This window comes from Aegilops tauschii, chromosome 2, assembly GCF_002575655.3.
Source record: "Aegilops tauschii subsp. strangulata cultivar AL8/78 chromosome 2, Aet v6.0, whole genome shotgun sequence".
NCBI classification, from domain to species: domain Eukaryota; kingdom Viridiplantae; phylum Streptophyta; class Magnoliopsida; order Poales; family Poaceae; genus Aegilops; species Aegilops tauschii.
This window is the reverse complement of record NC_053036.3, coordinates 518,940,115-518,955,006: the sequence shown is the minus strand read 5'-3', so window position 1 is coordinate 518,955,006 and position 14,892 is coordinate 518,940,115. Positions and strand designations below refer to the sequence as shown.

The 14,892-nt window shown below is 46.1% G+C and overlaps 1 protein-coding gene across 1 annotated transcript; it reads right to left on the bottom strand.

Annotated features, from left to right (window-relative positions):
* Positions 1 to 7,161: 7,161 nt before the first annotated feature.
* Positions 7,162 to 9,725, bottom strand: LOC109769397 (polygalacturonase ADPG1-like). Its single transcript, XM_040401066.3, has 9 exons — positions 9,641 to 9,725; positions 9,305 to 9,454; positions 9,060 to 9,200; positions 8,800 to 8,961; positions 8,535 to 8,558; positions 8,142 to 8,431; positions 7,936 to 8,044; positions 7,736 to 7,849; positions 7,162 to 7,636 (listed from the first exon to the last, which is right to left on the bottom strand). The coding sequence occupies exons 1-9, from the start codon at positions 9,641 to 9,643 to the stop codon at positions 7,412 to 7,414; spliced, it is 1,218 nt and encodes a 405-aa protein (XP_040257000.1). The 5' UTR covers positions 9,644 to 9,725; the 3' UTR covers positions 7,162 to 7,411.
* Between the last annotated feature and the right edge of the window lie 5,167 nt (positions 9,726 to 14,892).

Sequence of the window (14,892 nt, the reverse complement as noted above, 5' to 3'; positions counted from 1 at the left end):
GGCTCAATCCCATCCAACCACGTCCCAAATAACGTGTTAATATTATTCGGAGGAGTAATATTAAAGGCTATGTTCATTGATTGCCAAAGGACAATCGAGAAAGAGGTGTTTGATTGTTTCATCCCTGTCAGAAAAACTACATCTGGAGGATCCAATCCAGTTGCGTTTAATCAAGTTATCCTTAGTTAAAATGACTTGTTTGTGCACAAACCACACAAACACTTTAACTCTCAAGGGAACTTTGACATGCCAAACATGTTGCGAAGTAGGAATAGAACTAGAATTAATAACATCCAGATACATGGATTTAACCGTAAATTCTCCATTTCTAATAAGCTTCCAACACAACTGATCCAGACGTTGAGAGAGTTGAACATCCATCAATCTTCTCACAAGACGAAGCCAAACTTCCCAACGATTGCCGGCTAACGCTCTCCTGAAGCTGATATTTAGAGGCGTGGACTGACATACTGACTCAACGGTTGCATCTCTCCGTTGAACAATACTATATAGAGAAGGATCTGAAGGGCGAGAGGCGTATCCCCTAGCCAGGTATCCTCCCAGAATCTCGTAGAAGTACCATTACCGACAACAACTTTGGTCCGATTAAAAAAGACCGATTTAACTCTCATCAGTCCTATTCAGAAAGGCGAATCCATCGGCCTCACTGTCACCTGGGATAAAGTTTTGGATTGAAGGTACTTATTACGCAGAATCTGTGCCCATGTGGCCTCGGTTTCTCGAGAAAGCTTATACAACCATTTGCTAAGAAGACATTTGTTTTTCACCTCAAGATTTTTGATACCTAGACCCCCTTGGTCCTTCGGTCGACAAATAATGTCCCATTTAGCTAGTCTATACTTCCTCTTCAGCTCATCACTTTGCCAGAAAAAACGGGATCGATAGAAATCTAGTCTTTTCCGAACTCCCACTGGTACCTCAAAAAAAGACAAAAGAAACATGGGCATACTTGTGAGAACCAAATTAATAAGGATTAACCGGCCTCCATACGACATCAGTTTGCCCTTCCAGCAGCCCAATTTCTTCTCAAATCGATCCTCAATGCACTTCCATTCGCTATTTGTTAGCTTACGATGATGAATGGGTATACCTAAATACGTGAAAGGTAAAGCCCCCAATTCACAACCGAACAATTGCTTATACGCCTCTTGTTCCTCATTGGCTCTTCCAAAACAGAACAAATCGCTCTTGTGGAAATTGATCTTTAGTCCGGTCAATTGTTCAATTAAGCATAACACCAGCTTCATGTTTCTCGCTTTTTCCAAGTCATGCTCCATAAAGATGATTGTATCATCAGCGTACTGTAGGACGAATACACCTCCATCAACTAGATGAGGTACCAAACTAACTACTTGGCCAGCATCCTTAGCCCTCCCTATTAGAATCGTCAACATGTCAACAACAATGTTGAACAGAATAGGTGACATCGGATCTCCTTGTCTCAAGCCCTTATGTGTATGGAAATAGCGACCTATATCATCATTCACTTTAATTCCAACACTTCCTTTTTGCGTGAAAGATTCTACTTGTTGTCTCCAGGCTTGATCAAAACCTTTCATCCTCAACGCTTGTTGGAGGAATGGCCATTTGACTTTGTCGTACGCTTTTTCGAAATCCACTTTGAAAACTACCCCATCGAGTTTTTTCGTATGGATTTCATGGAGCGTTTCATGCAGGACCACCACCCCTTCAAGGATGTTTCTATCCGGCATGAAAGCAGTTTGGGACGGCTGCACCACAAAATGCGCAATCTGCGTGAGTCGATTTGTCCCAACCTTGGTGAAAATTTTGAAACTTACATTCTCAAGACAGATGGGCCTGAACTACTCAATTCGTACCGCCTCTGTTTTCTTAGGAAGCAAAGTGATAGTTCCAAAATTCAGATGAAACAAGTGAAGCTGTCCAGCGAATAATTCCTGGAACATCGGAAGCAAATCCCCTTTGATAATATGCCAACACCTTTTATAAAACTCCGCTAGAAATCCATCCGGACCCGGAGCTTTATTATTCTTCATTTGAGAAATAGCTTCAAACACCTCTTTCTTGGAGAACGGGGCAGTTAAAATATCGTTCTCATCAAAAGCAAGCTGAGGGACGTCCTCATTCCGCGACTCATCTATAGATACGAAATTATCCTCCGGAGGCCCAAAAAGCTGCTTATAATAATTAGTGATGTATAATTTTAAGTTCTCCTGTCCTACAATCGTCCCTTCGTCTTGCTCAAGCTGAAAGATCCTTTTCTTTCTATGCTTGCCGTTGGTGATCACATTAAAGAATCGAGTGTTAGCGTCCCCCTGGACCACTTTGCGCACCTTCGCCCGCAATGCCCACTTCAATTCTTCTTCTCGCAGGAGCTCTTTCAATCTCATCTCCGCATCTAATTTAACATGAAGTTTCGTTGAATCTAGGATCGTGGACTCGGCTTTTACATCTAAGGCCTGAATAAGGGAAAGGAGCCTTTCCTTTTCAACCTTATAAACCCCACTGAGATGCTTAGCCCACCCACGCAAGAAACTTCTCAAGTGTCGTATCTTATTCTGCCATCTCTCAATTGAAGTCCTTCCTCCTGAATCTTTAGCCCATTCCCTGGCTATAAGATCAAAGAAACCTTCTCTCTCAAACCACGCTAATTCGAAAGAGAAGGTATTCTTATTCCCCACATGCGTTGCCTCACCAGAGTCAACTAGTAAAGGGGTGTGGTCCGAGATTCCACGCGATAATGCCTGGACGGTGACTAGAGAAAACTTCTGTTCCCAGTCAACGCTCGCAAGGACACGGTCAAGCTTCTCAAACGTAGGAGTGGGCAAAGAATTAGCCCAAGTGAATTTTCTACCCGAAAGCTCTATCTCTCTCAGATCCAAGCTTTCAATAATGGTGTTAAACATGAACGACCATCTGCCATCAAAATTATCATTGTTCTTTTCGTCTCTCCTTCTAATAATATTGAAATCACCCCCCCCCCCCCCACTAAGGTTGGAAGCTGCTCAGACCTGCAAATACGGACTAGATCCGCCAAAAAGTTCGGTTTGAGTTCTGGCTGTGCGGCCCCATACACCGCCACCAGGGCCCAATTAAAATCGTCGACCTTCGACCTAACCCAAAATTTGATGGCAAAATCTCCCATGACCACACTTCGGACTTCCATCGTCTCGCATCTAACCCCAAGTAAGATCCACCTGATCTTCCTCTCGGCGGGAGACAATGCCAATCAAAATCGACCCCTCCCGACAACGTATTTAGGAATAGAGGAGAGAAATTGCCTCTTCCTGTTTCAGAAAGAGCAATAAAATTCAACCTATGTTCGATAGAAGCCTCTGCTAGAAACCTTCTTTTAACCAAGTCCCTCAGACCTCTGCAATTCGAAAAAAATCCTCTCATAACTCATCATGAAATTTTTTGGTCACCCGGTTCCTAGCACTTCTACGCACAGCCGAAGCTAGGAAATTTTGCGTTTCCACTTGCGTTTAGGCTTGGGTAAGTCCTCCACCCGGTCCTCACAGCCGGGGTCAGTGGGTCTACCGCATGGATCCTCTATAGGTTCACTATCCCCAAAAGGTAAAGAATCTTCCTCCTCCTCAGTCTCAGGGGGGGGGAGGGGCAATATCTGCACAAATCGAATCTAACACCCTGACTCCCAACTGAGCAATGTCGGAATCGTTCATAGGTTTAATAGCTGCTAAATTGCGAATCATATCTACAGCACGATCCGCTTCAAGGTCCAGGAGGTCATTAACTGAATGCGAGATTTCATTATCATTACTACCTAATGAAACTCCTAGCTGATTGGCATTAAGAATAATCTCATCATCAGAAAAATGCAGAATAGAATTGGAGGTGTTGACCGACATACCAGTTGTGACCTCAATATCACGAAGCTTGGCCGCCCGCCTGGTGCACCTCAGCTGCATGTCATCAACATCAGGTTGGTCCTGGATGCGACAGCTCATCCGCCGCCCCTCAGAAACAGGATCCGGGATGCCTCCAAAAGCTATAACCTCCTCCCTAGTAGCCTCGATAGGGGTAAGGCCTCCCGCCCCACCCCCACCTCCCGGATGCAGAGGAGCCCCAGGACCTGGCGCCGGCACCGGCCCCGGCGAGCGCAAGGGGCAAGAGCGCTGGGCCATCTGCCCACGCTCCCCACCTGACGCGGGCAGCTGAGACGACGACAGCTGGAACATTAATTCCTTTATTAGGCTCATGTTTCTGTTTTTTATATGAAGGCTTTTGGAACAATATGTCATAGATTTAGAGTGAGCCTAATTGACTTTTGACTACATTGAATTGGAGAAGCGTATTCCCTGCCTGTACTGGAAATAGTAGTGTTGAAAAATTGCTTTTGTGTGTTTGTACATTGCAAACTATTGCTCATCCTTTTAGGTTCCCTATAGTATTTCTTACCATTAGGTGTGCCGCAATTTATGTGAACTGCCTACTGAGAAGCTTCATTGAATCAAGGGGACAGTTCTAGGATTAATTCTTATAGTTTGTTGTCAAGTACTTCCAGTACTGGTGGGCTCATTTTTTAAATATAGTTTGCTTTTACTTGTTGGTTGAAAAATATTAGTGACTCAAAATTTAATGGTCGACAAGAGAGTATTCCCTGAATTCTAATCTTATTATTCAGACTTTTATTACCTGCTGGTCAGGGAAAGATGAGGGAACGATTCTGGGATTCATGCCAATATTTGCACTCCTTTTATGCTGCTCTGTGGTAGAAGCTAAATAGGTAGTATGTTATCCAATACTCTTAATTTAAGAGTATGAGTGACGCTGATCTGTTTCAGTAATTACTGAATTTAGAAACAGATTTATATGTCCTTGTTTTTGATATAACTAGACCGGGCATGTTTCAATATATTCCAGTAATTTACATGGCGCTCATGTATACTTTCTGGCATTTATCGCTATATTTTCTTTTGGTGTTGTCAAATGAAGGGAAAAAATCGATGAACTTTCTATAGCCAAAAGTATAGTTGCTTCAGGACTAAAACATAATGGATTATGTCCTTTTTCCTTTGTGCTCAAGGACTGGTCCACACCTTGGTCGGACGGCTCTATCTATGAACGTTTATGTGTTAATAGTCCTGAAGCAGCCACCAGCTTTATAGCCATCTTCCGGCTTTCATGTTAGGAAAATAACATGTGGTATAGTTTTTTTTTTACGGTGCTACGGCGGGCTTACGCCGGCCTGAAACATTTTCATTATAGATAAGAGTAGGATACAACACAACAGGTGCAACAGATTGCACACAACACGCACCAGAGAGTTACAGGGAACAACAGAGACACAAGAAGAAGAACCAGAAGTGAGTGAGACACACAGCCAACATCAAGAACTGAGCACCTAGGCAGACCGAGAAGAGCAGGAGCTAGCTTTGTTGGATCAGCCGAAAGGAGATCCGCCACCGAGAAGACGTAGAGAAGAAGTCATCAGCTGCTTTGCGATCACTCAGCACCTTGAAGAGCTAGGAGAGTCGCAGCCACCATCGAAGGGCCTCCCACTGCCTAGGCACGTCACGACAAAGAGAGTCATAGACCGTGCCGAAGGGCACTGATCCGCCGAGACAGCCCTGTACCTCCTCTAGGCCACACCATGGCCACCATCACAAATAGAGGGATCCAAAGCACAACAAGGCAACAAAACCTCATGCGCCGTCGAAGGGCACCGAAACCCGAGACCTCACCGCCGCCACGAGCCCCCAAGAGACAGGTCCACCCTCAGAACGACCAAGGCGCCGGTCGCTACCATAGCTCACTTCTACCGCCACCACCAAACAACCCCATCACCCAACAACCGCTTCATCCCAGACATTAGGCAGCCAACCGCGGATCCGTGACTCCAAAACAACGCCCCCAAGGAGGAAAACGCCATCAAAGATGCCATCGTCGCCTGATCCAGAGAAGGATCATAGGCTTTCACCCGGAGCACAGAAAGAGTGAGAATAGGAGCTCCCCAATGACGCCTTCATGAAGGGAAGCGACGCCAAAAGGCGTCGCCATCATTGTTGCCGACAAGGTCGACAATAGGCTTTCGCCTGGAGCATCCCATCCCGCTCTTCTCCGCATGGCCAGCCGCCGAGTCCGGCAATGCAGGCCTCCTTACCCAGCTTCCAGATCACAACAAGCGTCCCCGCTACGTCCAGAAGGAGCCGCCCGAATCCACAGTCGCTCACCTCGAGCACCTGCACATACCGGAGCCAAGGAGGACCTTGCTGTCGCCTGCACGCAATCCCTCTCTGCCATCCACTACACTCGACCGCCACCACAGCAGACCCCGCCGACAGCACCACCGCCGACCCCCCAGCCGCAGCCCCGATGACCAACAGCAATGTGAACCGCTGCCCAAGAAGCCAGATCTGGAGCAGAGGATCTGCCCAAACAGAGCAAGGCAGCACATCTAGCCACCGCACCGCCAGAGAGCTGCGCTGCCCAGCACCTCCGCGTCGCTCCGCCGTCCCCCGGTCGCAGCCATGGGACCGCCGGCTCATTGGTATAGTGTAATTGTAGGATTTCACGTAGTAACCTAATTGCACGTGATATTCATGATCTTCAGACACATTTTTCGAGCCAAGTTTCAGAATTCTCCATTGATGTTTTCCAAGCCACTGTGAAGTCTTCTTTTCTTAAATTAACTTTCGTAATAGTTTGCTTCTTTGATGTGGGAACTACTGTACTATATAAACAATTTGACTTTCTTTTGATAGATTTTTTTACATGAAGTTTCTTAATTAGTTTGGCTTCTTTGCTTTGAGAACTACTATATAAACAATTCAAATTTCTTTTCACTGGTTGATCAAATCATGTCCTTCGAAAAATTTCAAAAGGGTGCAAATGCCTACAGAAAAATAAAGAAATATTCAACTTCTGTCCGTGCACGATATGATTTTAGCATCTCTTTTATTGAACAGACTGTCCATACATGTAGGAAATTCTTGAAAAATAGTAACTTTGATAGCACTACCCAGCTGGAAACTTTTGAATCATAATACTACAGGAGAGTGCAGTACTGAATTGGTTATAAGGTACTACAACCCACATGAATTAATATACCCAGTAAGATTTGATTTTGAACTTGCAACGATTACGAAGTTGACTTTTCACCGGACATATGTGTTGAATTTCTGTTAATGATGCATCAGATATTGATAGACATAAGTTGAAAGTGTCAAATAATAAACAACTGATTCCGGATAATAATTTCATAGTCTACCAGTGTGCAATGAAAATTTCTGAAGTCTGTCAGAAAGATTTATTCGCAACCAGCTCGACCCCAATACCACTGCCACCCCTTCTCTTACTTTAAAAAAAAAATTTACACGCACATAAACACGCGCGGGCCTAGATCAGGGCGCGGCGTGCCGCCGCGCCTTCTACCTGCTAGTTATTAGTATTATCTAAGGCAAGGGATCTTGGGGTAGACGTATCCGGAGGTGTCCCCTTGCGCGTTCTGGCAGCGGGCCACGGTTCCTCCGCCGTCTGCAGCAGAGATCGCCACGGAGTTGACGTGGATGTTCGTGCAGCTGCCGATCTCGCTGCAGTGGAAGTCCACGGCCGTCTTGTGCTTCGATGTCCCCCTCAGGTTCTTGTAGGTTATGTTGCTCAGCGCCACCGCCCCCTACAGCAAATTAAGACACCCAGAAGACGCACAAACATTTAGTACTAGCTGCTCCACACGTATACAGATCGTCCAACAGTTAATGAACACATGGACTACCATATTTGGGACATGGTGGCGGTCTACGTAGAACTGGTTGATGACCACAGGATTGTCCACGTTGGTGAACATTATGTCGGTGAAGGAGATGGACTTCGCGTAACCTTTCCCACCCTGCAGTGCGAAGATACAATATGATCACCGGGGCGCGCGTCAGATCAGCTTGTTAGTAAGAGAAGGCCAGTTTCAACTTCGTTTACCTGCCACGTCTTGATCCTTGCCCCATTTGTGGTGTTGATGAAGTGGACGTTTTTCACGTCGATGTACTCCACGGATGCGGTCGCCCCGTTCCTGCCCAGGCTCCCCACACTAGCCAAGAAACACAAGCCCGGCCACCACATCATTTACTCCTCTTCTTCGAGTGCATGCTAGAGGAAAACGCAGATCGATGGAAAACCTTTGTTACCTTATGCCATGGCCGGGGCCGCACACGACTCCGTCGACGGTGACGAATCGGCTCCTGGAGCTGATGGAGACGCAGTCGTCGCCGGTGCCGATGGTCGATCTGCTGACGCGGACGTCTTCACTCCGGTCGATGTGCACGCCGTCGGTGTTGGGGCTGTCCCCGGGCGCGGTGATGGTCAGCTGCGTCAGGTGGACCTTGCTGCTCTGGCTGACGGCGATGTGCATCTGCGGGCTGTCCTTGCTTCTGAATTGGCGCAGCTCCACGTCGGCGCAGCTCATGACCACCAACGCCTGCATGGATCGATATGGTGGTACGTACGCAATGAGGTTACATGCACGTCGATCTATGAATGCTAATTACCTACATACTATACTTGCTTATGTTTGTACTAACCGTCGGTGCCTTGGTTACACAGTCCTGAAAGAAAACAACAATAACAGGTGAGTGAAAACTTATGTACAGAAAAAAATAGGTGAGTGAAAACTTATATATAGAAAAAATAGGTGAGTGGAAACTGATAAATGCTTCGTTTTAAAGGAAAGATCAGCAATTAAATACTTTCTCACAGACGAAGATTGATAAATAAATTAAGAGGCACCAATGCAAGGAAGAATTAAAAGATTTTCGTTCTTTCTTGCAAGAGATGAGTTGGGCTCACAGCATAGCCTCTGCATTTGTTGTGCCACCACGTCCAGCCTCTGCCGTCGAGCAAGCCGGTGCTGCCGCCGGTAACCGTGAGCCCGTGGACCTTGTAGAACATCAGCCAATAGTTCTTCCCGCTCCATGCGCCCGCCGGCGGCGCCATAATCGTGCCCAAGACCTACGACAGTCAAAGCAAGGGCCGCACGAAGATGAAGCCACGCAAACCACGGCCCAGATCTAAGACAAGATCAGGAAAGACGAACGGTGTATGCGTGCCTGGACGGTAATTCCGGTGGAGGCGCAGGGCCCGTTGAACCTGGTGGGGCCGACGAGGAAGGACTTGGCTGCCGGCACGAGCAGCGTCGACGCCGACGAGCCCCTGGCGCCGCACGCCGCGGTCCATGCGTCCACGAACGCCTTCCCATAGAGTACAGATAATGAGCACACATCCGTCACGTAGGTCTCATTTCGATCGAGAGCGCAACGGCAACTCGGGCATCGCGCGCGTGCGGCGTACGTACCTTGGTGTCGTCCGTGACCCCGTCGCCTCGAGCACCGTAGTCCTTGACGTTGAACACGCCGTCCACCTCGCCGCCGCCGGCGGCGGCGAGCACACTACACCACGCGAGGGCAGCGAGGAGCAGGGTGGCCATGCGGATGCCGATGATACCCTGCCAGATTAATTAGTAAGCACGTTTCACACAGGCACACATGCATAGTCAGTTGATCATTGATCACCAGCACATATTGGTTGTTACTAGTCTGTCAACTATGGATGAATCCGAACATAAGTTCAAGCAAACTTTGTGAAATGCAGTAATATATATAGTGTGTGCACTACTCAAGTTAGTATGTACCATAGGTGTAGGGGCTCGTAAGGTCGTCCCCACGTGCAAAACTGTTGTGGAGTCCCTACTGTCGCTGCAGTCTCGGGAACCAAGTGCCAAGCTCTGTTCGATACTAAAATGTTTTCCAGTGGGAGTATATATATATGTACGCCGGAGAAGCGTCGAAACTGGGTGTGGTACCTTTTCTTCATTTATTTTCTGAAACAAACAAAGCGGCACCGTTTGTTTAGGTGAAGATTGCCCAAGTGGTGTTGAAGTCACATAATATTTTGCCAGATCATGAAGATCGATGGAGTGATATGTACGTTTGCCCCACAAAATAAAAAAGATATACGTTCGATCACGTAGATGTAATGCTTGATCGTCCAAAATTGAACGTATAGACAATTTCGGTGCACTTTTAATGCTTATATATTTGTAGTGGGAGTATCATGTATCATTATCATGCTTATGATACTAGTGTGTGATACTAATTTCATAGTGCATAGTATCATAAATTGTCATATCCCACTATGTTCAAAAATAGTATCATATCTCATTATGTTCAAAAATAATATCATATCTCATTTATTGCCATGCCTGATACATAATAGAATAGAAACTTTTATGAGACGGTATCATAATATGATACTCAACCATCTCTTTCTTCATTTAGTTCTACGGCACCTCATCAAAATTGCATGTATACATTATTAGTTATGATCCTCTCATTACGGTTAGCCGTATCATTTCATAGTCAAAGATCTGATGTAGCATCTTATTTAATGAGGAAAGAGAAATCAACCATATCTTAATTTTGACATTAGTCTTAACATTGAGAGTAGCTATCTCGTAAGTTTTCTCTCACCAAATGCTTCAAAAAGATTTGTTTTAGATACAGCACTAAGAGCATCTACAACCAGACTTAGCAAATCCGGCCTCTCAAACTCCAGCGGACGCGTCCGGACACGTCTCATATGTTGCCCTCCACACCTGCGACCCGCATATCCGAAACAATCATGGAACGCTACGTAAACACATGATCAACACGCAGTTCAGTGGATCAACATTTCATCACCGGACAAGAGGAACATAGTTCATCAGAGTTCAACAGAGGACAGTGCAAATCCATACTACAAGGTACAAACTACTAATAAAACATAGATAAAATATAAATAGAACGGGGAAGGGCGGAGGAAATCACCATTTCCTTGCCGGCCCCTTCCCCTTCAGGTTGTTGGCGCGGTTGTGCCCCTCCTCTGTGTAGGCGTCGGCGTGCAGAGGTGCGTCGTCGTCGGAGCTAGAGGTGGAGTCGTCCGCCAGGTCAGAGTCAGAGCTGCACCTTTTGCCCGGTCCTACTCATTCGCATGGCGGGCAGCCTTCGCCTTCACCGCTGCCTCCTTGTTTGCCTCGTGCTCCGACAACTCGATGCCGAGTCAGAGCGCCTTGGCATTCTTGCGGCAGAGGCGCCACGCAGACGTCTCCGCCGTCGTTAGAGAGCGGCGGAGGAGCGCGGCCTCGGGATCGATCGACGTGCATACATCGCCTCCTGATACGTCTCCAACGTATCTATAATTTTTTATTGTTCCATCCTATTATATTATCAATCTTGGATGTTTTATATGCATTATTATGCTATTTTATATCATTTTTGGGGACTAACCTATTAAACTAGTGCCTACAGCCAGTTGCTTGCTTTTTCCTTGTTTTTGTTTTTATAGAAAATCAATAGCAAACGGAGTCCGAATGGAACGAAACTTTTTGACGATTTTTCTTGAACCACAAGACACCCTGAAAACTTCGGGAGGAGGCCAGAAGGGCCACGAGATGGCCACAAGCTCAGGGGGCTCGCCCCCCGGGGGGCGTCTGTTGGGGAACGTAGCATGTAATTTCAAAAAAATCCTACGATCACGCAAAATCTATCTAGGAGATGCATAGCAACGAGAGGGGGAGAGTGTGTCCACGTACCCTCGTAGACCGAAAACGGAACCAGTATGTTAACACGGTTGATGTAGTCGAACGTCTTCACGATCCAACCGATCCAAGTACCGAACGTACGGCACCTCCGTGTTCAGCACACGTTCAGCTCGATGATGTCCCTCGAACTCTTGATCTAGTAGAGGGTCGAGGGACAGTTCCGTCAGCACGATGGCGTGGCGACGGTGTTGGTGATGTGATCCGCGCAGGGCCTCGCCTAAGCACTACGATGCTATGACCGGAGGTGTAAACTGTGGAGGGGGGCACCGCGCATGGCTAAGAAACAACTGTTGTGTCTTTGGGGTGCCCCCCTGCCCACGTATATAAAGGAGGGGAGGAGGAGGCCGGTGGCCTAGGAGGGGCGCGCAAAGGGGGGAGTCCTACTTGGACTCCTAGTCCGAGTAGGATTCGCCCCCCCCCCCCCCACCTTTTCCTTCCAATGGAGGGGGAAAGAGGGAAGGAGAGGAGAGAAAGAGGGAAAGGGGGGCCGCGCCCCCTCCCCTTCCTATTCGGACTCCCCTTGGGGGGGCGCCTCCCCCTTGTGGGTTGTCCCCTCTTCTCTCCCATGGCCCATGAGGCCCATGATTTCCCCCGGGGGTTCCGGTAATGCCTCAGTACTCCGATAAAGTGCCCGAATCACTCGGAACCATTCCGATGTCCGAATACAACCTTCCAATATATGAATCTTTACCTCTCGACCATTTCGAGACTCCTCGTCATGTCCGTGATCTCATCCGGGACTCCGAACAAACTTCGGTCACCAAAACACATAACTCATAATACAAATCGTCATCGACCGTTAAGCGTGCGGGCCCTACGGGTTCGAGAACTACATGACCGAGACACATCTCCGGTCAATAACCAATAGCAGAACCTGGATGCTCATATTGGCTCCTACATATTCTACGAAGATCTTTGTCGGTCAAACCGCATAACAACATACGTTGTTCCCTTTGTCATCGGTATGTTACTTGCCCGAGATTCGATCGTCGGTATCATCATACCTAGTTCAATCTCGTTACTGGCAAGTCTCTTTACTCATTCCGTAAAGCATCATCCCGCAACCAACTTATTAGTCACATTGCTTGCAAGGCTTATATTGACGTGCATTACCGAGAGGGCCGAGAGATACCTCTCCGATACACGGAGTGACAAATCCTAATCTTGATCTATGCCAACCCAACAAATACCTTCGGAGACACCTATAGAGCATCTTTATAATCACCCAGTTACGTTGTGACATTTGATAGCACACAAGGTGTTCCTACGGTATTTGGGAGTTGCATAATCTCATAGTCAGAGGAACATGTATAAGTAATGAAGAAAGTAATAGCAATAAAACTAAACGATCATTATGCTAAGCTAACGGATGGGTATTGTCCGTCACATCATTCTCTATTGATGTGATCCCGTTGATCAAATGACAACACATGTCTATGGTTAGGAAACTTAACCATCTTTGATTAACGAGCTAGTCAAGTAGAGGCATACTAGGGACACTCTGTTTTGTCTATGTATTCGCACATGTACCAAGTTTCCGGTTAATACAATTCTAGCATGAATAATAAACATTTCTCATGATATAAGGAAATATAAGTAACAATTTATTATTGCCTCTAGGGCATATTTTCTTCAGCCTCCCACTTGCACTAGAGTCAATAATCTAGATTACATAGTAATGATTCTAACACCCATGGAGTCTTGGTGCTGATCATATTTTGCTCGTGGAAGAGGCTTAGCCAACGTGTCTGCAACATTCAGATCCGTATGTATTTTACAAATCTCTATGTCTTCCTCCTTGACTTGATCGCAGATGGAATTGAAGCGTCTCTTGATGTGTTTGGTTCTCTTGTGAAATCTGGATTCCTTCACCAAGGCTATTGCTCCAGTATTGTCACAAAAGATTTTCATTGGACCCGATGCACTAGGTATTACACCTAGATCGGATATGAACTCCTTCATCCATACTCCTTCATTTGCTGCTACCGAAGCAGCTATGTACTCCGCTTCACACGTAGATCCCGCCACGACGCTCTGCTTGGAACTGCACCAACTTACAGCTCCACCATTCAATATAAATACCTATCCGGTTTGCGACTTAGAGTCATCCGGATCAGTGTCAAAGCTTGCATCAATGTAACCATTTACGACGAGCTCTTTGTCACCTCCATTAATGAGAAACATATCCTTAGTCTTTTTCAGGTATTTCAGGATGTTCTTGACCGCTGTCCAGTGATCCACTCCTAGATTACTTTGGTACCTCACTGCTATACTTATAGCAAGGCACACATCAGGTCTGGTACACAGCATTACATACATGATAGAACCTATATCTGAGGCATAGGGAATGACTTTCATTTTCTCTCTATCTTCTTCAGTGGTCGGGCATTGAGTCTGACTCAACTTTACACCTTGTAACACAGGCAAGAACCCTTTCTTTGACTAATCCATTTTGAACTTTTTCAAAACTTTATCAAGGTATGTGCTTTGTGAAAGTCCAATTAAGCGTCTTGATCTATCTCTATAGATCTTGATGCCCAATATATAAGCAGCTTCACCGAGGTCTTTCATTGAAAAAATCTTATTCAAGTATCCTTTTATGCTATCCAGAAATTCTGTATCATTTCCAATCAACACTAAGTCATCCACATATAATATTAGAAATGCTACCGAGCTCCCACTCACTTTCTTGTAAATACAGACTTCTCCAAAAGTCTGTATAAAACCATATGCTTTGATCACACTATCAAAGCGTATATTCCAACTCCGAGAGGCTTGCACCAGTCCATAAATGGATCGCTGGAGCTTGCACACTTTGTTAGCACCTTTAGGATCGACAAAACCTTCTGGTTGCATCATATACAACTCTTCTTTATGATATCCATTAAGGAATGCAGTTTTGACATTCATTTGCCAGATTTCATAATCATAAAATGCGGCAATTGCTAACATGATTCGGACAGACTTAAGCATCGCTACGGGTGAGAAGGTCTCATCGTAGTCAACTCCTTGAACTTGTCGAAAATCTTTTACAACAGTTCGAGCTTTGTAGACAGTAACATTACCGTCAGCGTCAGTCTTCTTCTGGTAGATCCATTTATTCTCGATGGCTTGCCGATCATCGGGCAAGTCAACCAAAGTCCACACTTTGTTCTCATACATGGATCCCATCTTAGATTTCATGGCCTCAAGCCATTTTGCCGAATCTGGGCTCATCATTGCTTCCTCATAGTTCGTAGGTTCGTCATGGTCTAGTAACATGACTTCCACAATAGGATTATCGTACCACTCTGATGCGGAACGTA

Coding starts and splice junctions, on each gene's coding strand:
- LOC109769397 (XM_040401066.3), bottom strand. Junction 8,432..8,534: donor GTGTAACCAAGGCACCGACG/GTTAGTACAAAC, acceptor CGATCCATGCAG/GCGTTGGTGGTCATGAGCTG. Junction 7,850..7,935: donor CAAGGATCAAGACGTGGCAG/GTAAACGAAGTT, acceptor TTCGCACTGCAG/GGTGGGAAAGGTTACGCGAA.